Source organism: Corvus hawaiiensis, chromosome 5, assembly GCF_020740725.1.
Source record: "Corvus hawaiiensis isolate bCorHaw1 chromosome 5, bCorHaw1.pri.cur, whole genome shotgun sequence".
NCBI lineage: Eukaryota > Metazoa > Chordata > Aves > Passeriformes > Corvidae > Corvus > Corvus hawaiiensis.
The window spans coordinates 24,689,646-24,703,916 of NC_063217.1; the positions used below are offsets into that span (position 1 = coordinate 24,689,646).

Below are 14,271 nucleotides of genomic sequence, written 5' to 3' on the forward strand. Positions count from 1 at the left end.
TTCTTCCTCTGCATAAAGAGAAAAATAAGAAGTATTCACCCATGATATATATATTTTTAAGCACACCTTGATGCCTGTTCTGCTTTTCAAGGAAGACTAACACAGTCCGGCCCTATGCCGACGTTCACACGTTTTTGCAAGGCCAGTCTCGCCCCCCAGCAGCCCGAGGAGATGTTCCGCAGTGCCGTCAGAGGCACCTGCCGTGCTCCACTGCTGGTGCAGAAGCCCCCGGCCCTCGGGCAGGTGGGCGAGGGTCGGGTGATGAGCAGCGCGCTTTCCCGCCGCGGGGACTGGACATTCTTGGGTGCTCCGCGTAGCAACATCGATGAATGAGGTGTTTAAGGCAGCGGCCGCAAACAGCAATTCACCGTGTGCGGCTCGGAGCCCTCCGGGAGCTGAGGGTGGGGGACTGGCTGCCCCCCAAAGCAGGGGGTGCCTTGCCATCGAGTGCCCCCCTCCCCGAGAGCTGCGGGGTGAGGAGAGCCGCTCTTCCCCAAGCAGGGAGTGCCTTGCCATCACCGTCCCTGTCCCCCGCGCGGGGTGCCCGAGTCCCCCGCCCACCCTCCCCCGCGGTCGCAGCGCCGCCCGCGATGCGATGCTCGCGGCGGGGAGGCGGCGGCGCGGGCATTTGCATGGGCTGAAGGCAAAGCGGCTTCGCCCGTCTGTTTTATTTTTAGCTGGCAGCTCAGGACAGCACAGCGCAGCTCCGCTCCGCCGGCGGAGCGGGCGGGGCGGCAGGCGAGGGAGGACCGAGCCGGCAGGGCGGGCGGACGGACGGGGCACCGGCGGAGAGAGGTTACCGCAGGCGAGCTGCAGCCAGCCGGGCTGCGGAGCGCCGCCGCCCCCGGCTCCCGCCCCGGCGGCTGCGAGCAGGGAGAGGCAGGGAGAGGCAGGGAGAGACAGGCAGCGGCCTCCGGTGTCCCCTCGCTGCGGCCGCGGTTCACCCCGGGCTGGCGACTCGGTGCCTGGCTTCTCCCCCACCGCAGCCGCGGCGCACCCGGGCCCTGCAGATGGCCAGTCCTGGACTGGAGCTGGGAGAGGTTCAGCCTCCTCCCGAGCCCCCCCAGCCTGAGCTGGCCTTCACCGAGGCTCAGAAGTGGATTGAGGTAAGCCCGCGGGATGGCAGGGGTGCGGCCGTCCGACCCCATCGGGGACACCCCGCGGGACGACCCGGTGTCCTTCCCTCCCCCCACCCAGCCGCTGTCCCCCCGGGGATTGTAGGCGTTTTATTCCACTCTGTCCCGGCCTCCCCGCCGCTCTCCCCAGCTTTCCTCGCTGCGGGGAAAGCAACCGGGGCCGACCGAGCCGCCACTCAGCCCCCGCGCAGAGTGCGCGCCTCTGGATGGGCCCCCGCCCCCCTTCCGTCTCTTCCAAACTTAATCTGTTAATCGCATTTCCCCTCCCCGCCCCCGGCATTGGGATGAACGGGACGGCTGTAAACACGAGCGGGGCAGGTGCGCGGAGCTACGGAGCGGACGCGGATGCTTCCCCGTCCCCGCGGGGCTCCCGGGGGCGGCGAGGGGCCCCCGCCCTGCCGGGAAACGCGCGGCCCCGCGCCCCGCCGGCTCCCTGGGCCGCGGCTGGCGGCCGCGCAGGTAGCGCTCCGCAGTGCGCGGAGGGGCGGGCCGTCACGGCTGCGAGGCCGGGGACAGCCCTGCTGCCCCTGTTCCCATCCCTCGGCCGACCAAGGAGAGATACTTAGTCTCGCTGTTCAAGCAGGGCAGAAAAAATAGATGTGCTTGCTGTTTGCTCGCGCCGTAAAACGGAAAGATGGGCAGGTGGTGGGTCAAATTTAATAGTTAAATATTTTGGCATGTGCCAATAGAGACGCTTAAAATAGCTCTCTATCTGATTTCCGGCACAGAACGTGTGTGAAGGTGGCATAAACCCAGATACCGGGGTAGCTGCTCCCTTCAGCTGTGGGCTTTGAATTTAATCTGCAGCTTTTAGAAAGCCTCAGTGGATTCTGTTTTCTGAAAGTGATTAGGCAAAAGGTTGTAAAAATTGTTGTGACTTTAAGATTCTGTGAAGCCCTGGGAATTTTGGACTGTGATGTTTCACTGTATCAACTGGAAAAGTAATGCTGTGTCAGTCTTCAGGGAATTGGCCCTGACATGATGTGACTCTGGCTGGTGTAGGACCAGAGGCAGAGGAACAACGATGAATGTGAAAAGAAGGGCTTTTGTGCCAAGAAAAGGTGAGCATGCAGCTTGGAGAAGTGAAGTGCACATAAACACCGTTTGTTTTGGGAAGATGAATACAGCAGTTTCTATATAGCCTTCTTTATGACAGAGGACTGAGAGAGAGGCACATGACTCCATCATACATATGGTATAAAAATATCTTGTGACCGTCAGTCCTGCTGACTGCTAATGAAGCCAAGAACTCAATGGTGGAGCAGTTCTCTGTAGATAACGAAGCTGTCATCAGCAACTCCAGGCACAACAATAATTAAGGGGCTGTAAGTCTTCCTGTATTAGAACAGAACCTTGGGGGTCAGGCAGAAAACTTCTCTCTTGGGCAGTTTATTCCACAGTTCACTGTGGCAGGAGGTCTCATGCCTGTCTCTTGTGCTGTGCAGGACCTGGTGAGCAGAGCAGGAGGGCTGTTTAGCTTCTGTGTTCTCCATGCAAGCCCAAGAGTTCCATGTGTACAGAGGAAGCTGTCAATAACTTCTTGTGCGTCCTCCACTTTTTAAATCTGCTTGATGCATGAATGACAGAACTGTAATGTACTGCTAATTTTGCAGCCGTCCCCTTGCCTGAGGAGAGTGTGTCAGGAGCCTGGAGCATTGCCATGGCTGTGGTGTGAGAGGGAAGCATCTGCCTTTCCAGCAATGCCCAGAGCTGATGCTCCCACTAAGAGAAAGAAGGAAGAAGCTGCCAGTGAAGCAAATGTGGTTTAATTTGCCTAACACATTGTATTTCCTTTTAATCCCAGTTTGGCTTAAGCTCTGGAGCATGAGGGTTATTACCTCTTCCAAAAATCTGGTCAACATCCACTGTTCTAAATCTGGATGGTTTGAACTGACTGAATTATGGAGAATTTGATATGCTAGCACAAAGTTATTGAAAAGCAATATCACTCTTAAAAAGAAATAAAATAAAAAAATAAGAAATTATCCAGGTATCAACATTCAGTGTGCCAAGCCCTATTGATTTGCATGAAAACCTGAAACGGGGGTCATGCTGTGTCTGGCTACTAGGTCCGTATGCTTCAGCTGGCTCTGTTCTTGTCTCTCACCAGTTTATTCTCGGGCCTAGAGATATTAGCAAATGTCCAGTGCATTGTATCTTCCAGCTGCCTTCTGACCATTTAAAATTACACCTCTCTCAAATGAAAATAAAAGAAATTGTTATGGTTGCGAGCAAGGCTGTTGAACCTGTAGTATGGAGCAGACAAGCTAGTGAGAATATTAGCAGTGTAAGCTTAAAACCTGTCTTAGGCTGTAAAATAGTGCCATGCAAGGAAATTAAAGTAGAAATGTACAGTCTGAAAACTCTCTGAGCTTATTGTGCATTTTTACTTCAAACGATTAAGTTGTGCGACTTGCTTGTTGGATTCTTGTCTGGTTTAAATCCTTGTGTGAGTGCTGTCACTATTGTTGTAGGGTTGACAGAAATCCACCCTGTGGTCTGCAGTACATTTCTCCTCTGATGGGACTGGAACGGGAGGCTTCTCCTCTGCTTGTGGATGGGCAGCCAAGACATTAAGTGATGAATGTTTAGATCTGCAAGGATCAAGGAACTTCCGTTCCATTGCTGCAGAGGTTTTAGGGGTCTTGTCTTCGCCCCTTTTACCAGAGCTGGTCTTTTGGGTGCCAGAAGCCTTCCTTTTTCTCTGCCAGCCTTACTTTAATCTGCATGCTGCAGTGTAGTTGTGGTCTAAATTGCACTGAATTTGGTGGATTCTTGTACTAATCCTTTTGTCTCTCCCTGGAGCTCTGACCCAGTAGCACTGAGGTGTTCACCTGAGCAGGGAAAAAGGCCAGAGCTCTGACTCTTACTGCCAAGGCTGCTTATATATTTAACAAGCTGTGTTTTGTAAGAGAGTATTTTGCGTGGTGATAGATCTGGTTTCTTCTCTGTATTGCAGAAGGTGGGATTTTGGAATTCTGTGGGATTTTGGATTTCTGTGGAATTTTGACTGTGGTAGGAATCCAGAGTTCAGGCTTGCTTAATTTTGCATAAATATCATCTGTATCCATCTTGTACCAACAAAGCTATAAACTGTTAGTTTAGTTTAGCTTGGCATGTACTACTTAAGTGAAGAATGCCCTCTTAATGATAAAATGTACCTTGTTAGTAGCACTCAGAGGACTTAAAATAAAGCCACTGAATGAAAAACCCATGTGAGACAGCTACATCAGTCTGCATTATTAAAGGTGTGGTATCTCATTTCAATTAATTCATCTCAGTTTCACTGAAAGAATATATCTGTCTTGTAAAGCCTAGTGGCATACTACAGCAAAATAACACATCTAATTGAATCTACTGATCTGTAATCTTAAAATACCAAGGTTCTCTGTATGTGTTTAATCTAGAATAGCTGATAGTGGAAAGAACATCTATATAAACAAGAGTTATTCTTACTGTAAAGACTCATAGGAGAATAATATGGTAATAAAGTCACATTTAATACCGGTGTAACTCCTAAGGGTATTGTTATCTCCTCATCGTGCCTCCTAGCCTTGCCTCATTAATATGCTCTCTCCTCATTGCTGAGACTTGGTTCAATTAGGGATGGCTTTTCCATAGATTTATATTCCTCAGAAACTTTGCCAGCTGGTAAGAATACTTCCTTTATAGTGGTATGGCAATAATAAACAGTGTTTTTCTGTCCCCTGTAACCAGTGCTTGACTTCATCATTCCCACTAGATGTGTGTAGGCTAAACCCCATCAACTTCTAATGAATCTGCTGCTTTTGTCCTATGTACATTCCCTGTGAGAATTCTCATGTTAAGGAGAAATTTTCCAGCCAGAGAAGTTTGTTGGGTGTTTTGTGGCTTCTTTTTGCCTTCTAGCAAAACACCTCTTAGATTTTTGTATTTAAGGTGATGTTTTCAGTTGGTAGCAGTGGTGCTGCTTCTAGGAGAAGCTATAGGACCACGTGCATTCCCTAATGCTTCTGGATGTGTCACATCATACAGCAGAATAGGCAGGCCACTTCTGCACTACCTTCTCTATGGAATAGTTTGAGAGGCATAAATTGAGGGAAGTGACTCAGGCAAATAAACTTAATGTGATTTGCTTGAGCGGGGAGTCTGGAAACAAGGTTTCTATAGGGTGTCTCTCTCAGCCAGAGAGCTGAGGTTTCCACTGCAAAAATTTAGGAGTTAAAAGGAGTTGAAGGTAGTTCATTGACCAAATCTTTCCTGATGGTGAAGGACTTGTTTGGATTATCTGCAGTGGGGGCCTGAACTTGCGTAATATGCAAGTTTGTTTACATGCCCTTCAGAATGTGGTATGACCTTTGAGGGACATCAGAGATAAAGCTCTTTTGGTGAAATGTATTGGGGAAGCTAACTGATTTCCAAATATGTGTAGACATCTACTCTTCCTTTGCTGCAAAGCTGATTCTAAGATCCTTGAACAGGGACTTCAGTCCCTTTGAATATTGATACAGTTTCTAGAATGGTGATGCCTATAGCCAAACTGGGACTTTTGGGTACCACTACAGTCATGCCATTATTTGGATAGGAATGGATTAAGTCCAACAGACATCCTCTCCAGCAAGCATTTCTGGAGAATTCAGTTTAACTACTTTATGAGAATATGTCAGTACAACCACTTAAGTGTAGAATGTTGCACCAAGCTCTAAAACTGAATGGTTTTATTAATCAAATATTGTAGAATAGTTGCTGAATGAGCCTCCAAGCAGTGTTTGCCATTCAAATTTCTCAGACTTTAGCCTTTCTTTTTAGTTCTTTTTCTTCTGCTGGAAGAGTGTCTTACCTGTATACTTTATGTAATGTATTGGGAATGAATTTATTAATGTGAGAAAGTGTATTCTCAGACTAGAAGAAACCTATGCAAATTGTGTTTCAGACAAGTTGCCTGATACGTGGACAAGCTAAGATATAAGTCAGAAGAATCCTTCCCACAGTGTTGGTAAGGTAACCATGAAGAGTCAAAAGGTGTGTGGCTGGTGCCTGGCCCTAGATGTATGTGAATGCAGGATAACTTTACTGTGGTTACAGTGACTGGACTTGGAGAGGAATTCTTCATTGCTATCTCTACATCTCCTCCTGGGCAGCATTTAGGGACTGCAGGCAGGACAGATGGGATCCTCTTCATTCTGGCTCAGTTAGTAATTTGGTGGAATGAGAGCTAAATTGATTTAACGGGAGTGGAAGAACTCACCCAAACTCTCTGACCCTGTCAGACTACCACCTTCTAGAAATTTTTTCCTCTCCAGTTGCCTGACAGCCAACCTCCTGTGCTGTACACATGAACCCAGTTCCCTTGTCATGAGATCTGTTTAAGCCATGTTACAAGTAGCGCTTGGCACAGGGGTGAAAATAATCAGAACAACAATACTATTGATGAAGGGATAATGTCAGGAAATGCAGGACTGAGCTCTTAATTGTCTTAAACCTGAATTAATTTCTACTTTCAGTATTGAAATTTTAAAATAGGTAAAAGACCTGACTGTAGCACCAGTCTGAGATGCCATTATGCAGTTGGTGGTGGAGACCAGTTAGCACCTGGTAACCTCAAGTGTGTATGTTCTGCTAGTAACTACAGCAGAAAATGTAACCTCATTGTGCTCGTTCTGCCAGTAACTACATTTTAAAATTATTTCTTTTTAAGGCAAACATTGGTCCTCTAGAAAGGAAGGTGAAATCTTTTCCAGGTATGGAGCTTAAATAGTAGGTTGATACGGCAGAATTTTCCAGCTTCTAAAATGTTTCGGCTTACCTGGGAAGTGGCGTTTCATGACAGGTTATAAAAACTGCATTATCTTTTGTTTGGAAAATCTACCAGTCTAGGAGCTTTTCATCCATGGATGAAAAATTCTGTGCATTCATTCTCTGCAAACATTCCAAGAAAACAGTTTTTTAATGAAAAAGCCATTTATGGAGTGAAAGTGTCACTTAAAAGGGCAGCTGCATGGGGAAGGTATGAACATTTTGGCATGTACTCCATGAAGATCTAGGCTTTCCTTCCTCCTTCTCCTCCTCCTTCTCCTCCTCCTTCTCCTCCTCCTTCTCCTCCTCCTTCTTCTCCTCCTCCTCCTCCTCCTCCTCCTCCTCCTTCTCCTCCTCCACTAGTCTCACTTGGGCCCTTAGATCACAATGAGTACAACAGAAACTATGGCATCAGTAACATGAATTGAAAATTGATAGCTGAAACTTCTCCCAGCTATGTTAATTGCTGTCTTGGGCAAATGGGCTGTGGCTGTCCTTGAGACAGCCTTGTCAGAATGTAATGTACCATAGCTTGAAATGAAGAAATCCCTGCCTATTACTGCCTTTTATTTTATAAATGGCATAAATATACTTCTTGTACCTGGGACAGGGTGGGGACTGACTGCTGAGGCAGCAGCTCTGCTGGAGAGGACCGGGGGAACCTGTGGGAAAACAGGCTGGGACAGCCTGCGGTGTCCTGGCAGCAGGAGAGGCTACCCCTTCATGATCTTCTGGAGCTGGTAGTGATTGAAGTGGCTATTTGCTCCTGTTTGGCACTTGCTAGGCCCCTCTTGGAATACTGCATCCAGTTTTGGAGCCCAGAGTGTGGGAGGGACATTGATAAGGTGGAAGAAACTGAGAAGGAGCCCCCAGGCTGAATAGGGCTGGGATACTTGCCATGAGAGAAAAGGTGATGGAGCTGGGCTTCTTCAGGAGAGGTGGTTTTGTGTGGACATGGCACAGCATCCCTGTACCTCTGAGCAGGTTTTTGAGAAGACAGATTCAGGCACTTCACAGAGGTGTGTGGCAGGAAAATTACATACTTGTCATAAATTAAAATAGGAAGGGTTATGGCTTGATAATAGGGAGTTGAATATTATATTATTGTTGAATATTATCCAGTTGAATATTATTCAACTGGATAATAACCAGTTGAATATGGGTGCAGGTTGCCCAGAGACGGTAGAAGAACACCATCCCTGGAATGTTTCATTCCTGTCTGGACAAAGCTGGGAATGGCTTGGTCAGACCCAAGAGCTGCACTTGAACATAGCAGGAGGACTAGAGGCCTTCTGAGGTCCCTACCAACCTGGTTATTCTGTGCATCTATGACTCCTTGACAGTGGGTGAGTGAATATCACTTAATTTATTTTTTTTTTTTGATGCTACTTTATAGGTCACTTGTATTATTGTAGTGAAGAGCCTGTTTATATAAGCAAGATCCTTCTTTAGACAAAAGCAAAACTCCTATGGCTTATGGCAGGCATCTTCAGGGTATGCTACTGAGTTTCCTTTGCAGAAACTCCTCAAGGTAGTGTAAAATATGTTTGGTTTCCAATCTAACTATTTTTGCTAAACCTGTTTTATTATAGGAAACTGTAAAAATGACCAATTTCCTTGGCTTGGTTTGAATTTTTTTTGTTATTGCTATTTAATTCATTGTGCACCACTATAATTGACCATTAAGGAATTTAAATTATTTCCCTTCCTTTCCAGATCTTGAGAGGATGACATGCAGGCTTAATTCTTGAGAATTTAGATGCTAAATCCTTAAGAGGCTTTTTGTTTGTGGTATTAGTTGTTTATAAGAATCCTTTACCTTGATAGTCACTCTGCTCAGTTCCAGTATAACTTGCTACTGTTTACTAGGGTTTTTCTTTAGTTGTATGCATATACGATGATTATTGCCAGCAATCCTTACTCTAGAAAAATGTGTAGCTTAACAATAGAATTAATAATAGAGCTTGCATCTGATGTTAAAATTGACTTAAAGTAGTCTAGTAAATTCTTGATTGATGAGGAAAAGAAGAAAATCCTCTTCATTTGCTCATTTGAAGAGAAACCCTATTTTGCTGGTTTCAGAGGTCTCATGCCTAGTATCAAAGACAGCTTGATTTTGAAATCAACTTTGACAAGCTAAGATTCTGAAAAATAATACTGCTGTGGCTTCTTGGCTTTAGCATCACTGTCAGTGATTCACAGAGCACTTCACAGGCAAAGGAGCAGCATGGTGGAGGCAGGGGAAGCAATTCTTTAATTCTGCTCTGAACGGATGGATGAGTACAGAAAGAGAGAAATGCTCTTCATTAATTGCTCCGTCAGAGAGTATTCATGATCCCTGGTTCATGATGGAAATAAGACAGGGATTTTTGCAGTGTGTGATCCCACTGTGAGTTTAAGGAAGAACCTGAAAGGAAAAGTTCTCTGTGGTGGCTTTTCCTTATGCTGTTCCAACATCCATATTCTCCTTACCTCCATTGGGCTTTTCCACAGTTTTTAGAAGAATCCCAGCCCTTCAGTTATTTACAAGATAGATGGAAAGTGGCTGCACATACTCTATGTAATGCACAAAGCCCAGGAGACCTCATCGTAATACTGTAAATACATTCCCTCTGGTTTCCTTTCCTGTAGGTGTTGGTAGATCTCTGTGGAGTGTTGCAATCGGAAGCAGTCAAATATCTGGGTGGATTACAGTCTCATTTAAAAGATAAATTAAATTGTTACCTGCAGTTCCTCAAACATACATTGCTGTGTTTCAAGTTTTTCTCACCAAGAATGAGGAAGCAGAATCTATGGAAAGATTAATACACAAGAGTCTAAAAATTTATTTTTAGATAAATAAATCTTGATACATACATTCAGTAAAAAATTCAGGCCAAGTGCTTTACATCGGGTATTGATAATGCCTGATAGCTCTGCATCATCTGAGTTGCTTTACATGGGATGGGACTCTTGGAAGGAGAAGCTGTGAACTGAAGATGAAGAAAAGTATGGTCTTTCACTTTGGGATCTTTGCATTTCCAGAGTGGCAGGAAAAAGCTCCAAATGATCTTTCCACTAAAACCGGAAGGCCAAGAAACTCAAAGGAATTTGTAGTTCAGCATCTTGTCCAGGACTGGCACAAAGAGTTGTAACTGTTGCTCTCATTTTGGAAGCACAACCTTGCAAAAGCAGAGGCTGATGCCCATAAATAACTGATTTCAAGTGGGAGCAGAATGCTTGCATGGCTACAGAGGACAGGGGGTTGAGGTTAAAAGTTTCTTTGTGGGGCTTTGCCAGCACTGTTCTCCGTGAAATGCACAAGGCTGTGTTATGCTGTCATATCACAGCAGATTGTGGCTCTCGTGGAGTTTAGAGATCTTGCTACGTGTACAAATGTAACTCCCAAATCCAAACCTCACAGTTTAGTCTTCATCTGCCTGTAAATATTCAATGAAATTATGGAACTCATAATGATTTAATTTCTTGTGTAAATTTTGTATCTGATATGGCTGTATTGGACCCTCCCTTTCAACTCCATTTCCAACAAATACTGAAAGTCCGAATATCAACTTTACTAATCTAGAAAATTCTTAAGAGATTTTTTTTAAGTCTGCTGTCAGAGAAGGGAATCTTCTGTGTCTGAGGAAAAGCACTGAAGTCTTCCTCCCCTTTTTTTTCCCCTGAATTCCTGGTTTTGAATATTAACTTCATGCCTTTGATGGCAATTTTGCTTGTATTTTCCAGTTTCTTTTTTTCCAATTTAAGAAGAGTCATGGTGTGTTAGCTGAAGTCTGCTATTTGTCAGTGAGCATTTTCTGACTGTGTTTGGGAAAGAGGGAGGAATGAGAAGAGGCAGAAGTGACTGCCTTGTCTCTGTCAGACTGGTGCAGGCAGGGATGCCCAGTGTGCCAGGATGTTCAGCACTGAATCCCTTGGCTTTGTTGATGTGCTATTGTTGTGATTCATTTCAGTGGGCTAACTCACATATATTATTGCAACAGAAACAACTCTGGAAATTTTTTCAGTCCAGAGGCTTAAATGTAACTATGTACTCTAAACAGAAAAAAAAAAAAAAAAAAAAAAAAGAATAACCATGTAAGTATTTTTTTTCTGTTTGTCCTTTTCCTGATTCTGATGAGTTGTTTTTTAAAGTTGTGATTTGGAAACTGTCTTCTGTCAGTGTTTGAATCAATTAAAGATAGACAAGAAAATAATTTGTTTTCAAAAAAAAATTATGCTTGCAAGGAAAAGAAGGTGTCATAATCAGTGAGTCACAAAGGTGAGTCTTGCCTGAGTTCAGAGAAATGATATAAAACCGTAGCCTAATATCCTGCCTCTCCCAAAACCAATTTTTATTTCAACAAGGGGGCCTTCAGTTTTGGAATAACATGTTAAAAAACCAAAAATCAACAAAGTTTAAGCAACTCAGATGATCCTTTATTAGAAACAGCTTGCCTCTTCTAAAGGGAAGCAAAAATACCCTCTAAACATTTTAATTATGAACATGCAGATCTTCAGTCTTGCTGGGACTTTTGTTTTCTCCTTCCCTCAGGTCAGAGCCACTCTGCCCATGTCACTCCTCTGCTGAGGGTGCTGGGCTGAAGGGCACCTTCTGTCAAGGCAGGTACTTCTGCCTGCTGGTGGTGTGGGCTGTAGGCAGCATTACACTGATGTCTCAGGATGGCCCAGGTGTGTGGCCACTGCTCAAAGTGGAGGTGGTGGCTCTTGTGTGGTGGTTCCAGCTGGTGGTTCCAGCACCAGCAGCTGTTGCATTGCGGCTCCTGACATCCAGAGACTCTCGGACTGGCGCAGCACAGCTAAGGGTGAGATATGTCCTGTGAAGAGATGAGCATACAGGGAGCATAGGGTGTTAAAAATAAAGCTGGTGAAGTTGTAAAGTAATTTTACCTCCCTTGCTTATCTTTCAATAATTATTTTCTCCCAGGAAGCAGTCCTCAGTTAGATTTGCAGATATTCATTTGCTGTGGGTGCCCTCCAAAGATAAACATCAAACTGCATCTATGAAGGATATGTGGTTTATGAAGAATGCACTGCACTTGGTGGGAGAACCTTCTTGAGTATCCTAAACAGGAAAAGATACCTATTTTTATTTAAAAACACATCTCAGTAATAAACGCTTCATAACTTCATTCCTTTTGCTCATTTTTCTTCTTGTTAGTAGCTTCAGGGGAGAAAGGAAGCAAAGCTGTTATAGATAGCTATGGGGCAATTTAATGAAAATTCACAGGGGTAGCTCTGAGATGACATTCCAGTAAGATATAACAAAAAACTTGTCTACCAGTGCTTGTGGGATTTTATCCAATAATTTCCATTCATTGTAGTTCACTAGTGTCTCTGATGTTGCACTGCTGAACAATAGCTTTGATTCTGTACTTTTTATTTTTGGATTTCAACCAAGACTCTTGAGTGCATATTCTGGTTATAGGCAGATCTGCTATTTGTGGTTTTTACATCCACCCTCAATATTTGTTAGTTTTTCAGTGCAGTGCTTAGTTCTCCATTGCCATACTGGGTTTTCTTTTTTTTCTTTCTTTTTTCCTTTTTTCCTTTTTTCCTTTTTTCCTTTTTTCCTTTTTTCCTTTTTTCCTTTTCTCCTTTTCTCCTTTTTTCCTTTTTTCCTTTTTTCTTTTTTTTTCTTTCTCTTTCTCTTTTTCCTTTCTCTTTTTCTTTTCCTTTCTTTTTTTGGTAATAAATTGTGCGGAAAAAACTTGCATTTCAGCTTCCCACGTTAAGGGCCTTGAAATCAATAGATCAAAGCCAGAGCAGACTTGTTGGAAGTTGTGCAATCTCAAACTGTGTTGAAAGCTTTTGTTTTCTGCCTTTTTCCTGTCTCTTGGTGTCTCCCAAGAGGAGGAAGACCATAAGGGGGGGGTCTCTGTGTAGGGAAAGGGAAGTATCCCATCATTGCATGCTTGGGGTACAGGGCTGTGTGATTAGAAGGTGCTGATTTTCAGAAGCAGCAGTGGGGGCAGGCTTTGCACCGGATGAGAAACTCTGATATGAAGCATCAAAGCAACAGCTTCCCATGGCTGGACTTAGGCTCCAGTACACCCAGGAAATAGGTGCTGTTGGAAAAAGTGCTCGTGGAGATAGGACTGTCATTGTTAACTATGAGCAGTGAACATTTTCCAGTGCATGCAACTTCAACCAGGTTGAAGTTTTCTTTTAAGACTCTTTTAAGAGAGGGAAAACATAAGCATCCTGTACACAAAAACATACGAAGAGGGCAAAACACAAGCTCCTATTTTTGTGTTTGGTGGGGAGGGAGAGTGCTTTGAACTTAGAACTGCAACAGCATGAGAACTGTAAATGGTTGGTGAAGCAGATGTGATAGAGTCAACAAAGTTGAGATGCTTCCACATGTCAAAAACTCTTGCTGGTACTCTATTGAGGATAAGCTTTTATTTCTTCAACAAAAAGTAAGGTTAGAGAAATGGCCCTTCTACAATGCAGCAAGCTGCTGGCAAGGGCAGAAGGTCACTTCAAATGTGCACACTTGTGTCCTTTGTTGTCCAGAGGTGTATCTTAGCAGAATTCCTCAGGACAATGGCATGAGATGAAAAGAGCTGCTATCTGACAATTCTTCCACAGCTGCATTTATGGGTTGCCATGAAAATGTCGTGTGAACAACTGAGCTTGAAGCCACGCGTGTTGACCTGTGCACTTGTCCTACTCCTCAGAACCATGATTTCTTCCTGCCAGAGAAGTCTAATGAGGCTGTTGGAGGAAAAGAGCACACTTGGGAATTTCTAGAGTGTGGTAATTATAGCTCTTTTAACTCCCGGTTCAGTGACAGAATATTTGAACTAATACAAGTTAGGAGAACTACAACTTGGTTGTTACTATTAAAGCAAAATGCCTTTTTCTTGCTCATCAACAGCCCATCTAACTTAAATATGGCTTTTGACTGAAGGGCTTTGGACCATTTTACTTGGTGCTTGTGTGGGCAACATTGGGGGATTTTTTGTCTGTAAATGACTGCCCAGTAATCCATCTGTTAATGCACAGAAATATGGGTGCCAACTCACTTGATGCATTTTTGCATGGATTCTGCCAGCTTTTTGCATCCTATGTGCCTTAAGGGTTTAAAATATCTTTATACAGAATAGTGGTTACTGCGACCTTACTTGAGTAATTTATGTGCAGTTGGTCATCCATGCCTCTTGTATCTTCGTATCCTGGTGCATATAATTTCTAAACTTGCACAGAAATAAAGAAATTGAAGAAATTTAGTTGAGAAAACAGAAGAAGTGAGAAGTAGCAGAGTCCGGATAAAGAGCTTCAAGAGAACACACCCTGTAACAGGCACTTCAGAAAATATAAGCTAGATCAGTCATGTCTAATCCACTGTAAAATC

At 44.3% G+C, this 14,271-nt stretch overlaps 1 protein-coding gene across 4 annotated transcripts in view; it reads left to right on the forward strand.

Moving 5' to 3' along the window:
- The first annotated feature begins 629 nt into the window (after positions 1-629).
- The window catches only part of LIMCH1 (LIM and calponin homology domains 1), a 183,539-nt gene continuing 169,897 nt past the window's right edge, over positions 630-14,271 (forward strand). For 2 of the 4 annotated variants that reach the window (XM_048302791.1, XM_048302795.1), the window contains exon 1: positions 630-1,106. In XM_048302791.1, coding sequence (XP_048158748.1) covers positions 1,011-1,106 — 96 coding nt within the window. In that variant the 5' untranslated portion in view covers positions 630-1,010. The remainder of the gene's footprint in view (positions 1,107-14,271) is intronic. The other 2 variants (XM_048302792.1, XM_048302796.1) reach the window with 1 other exon arrangement.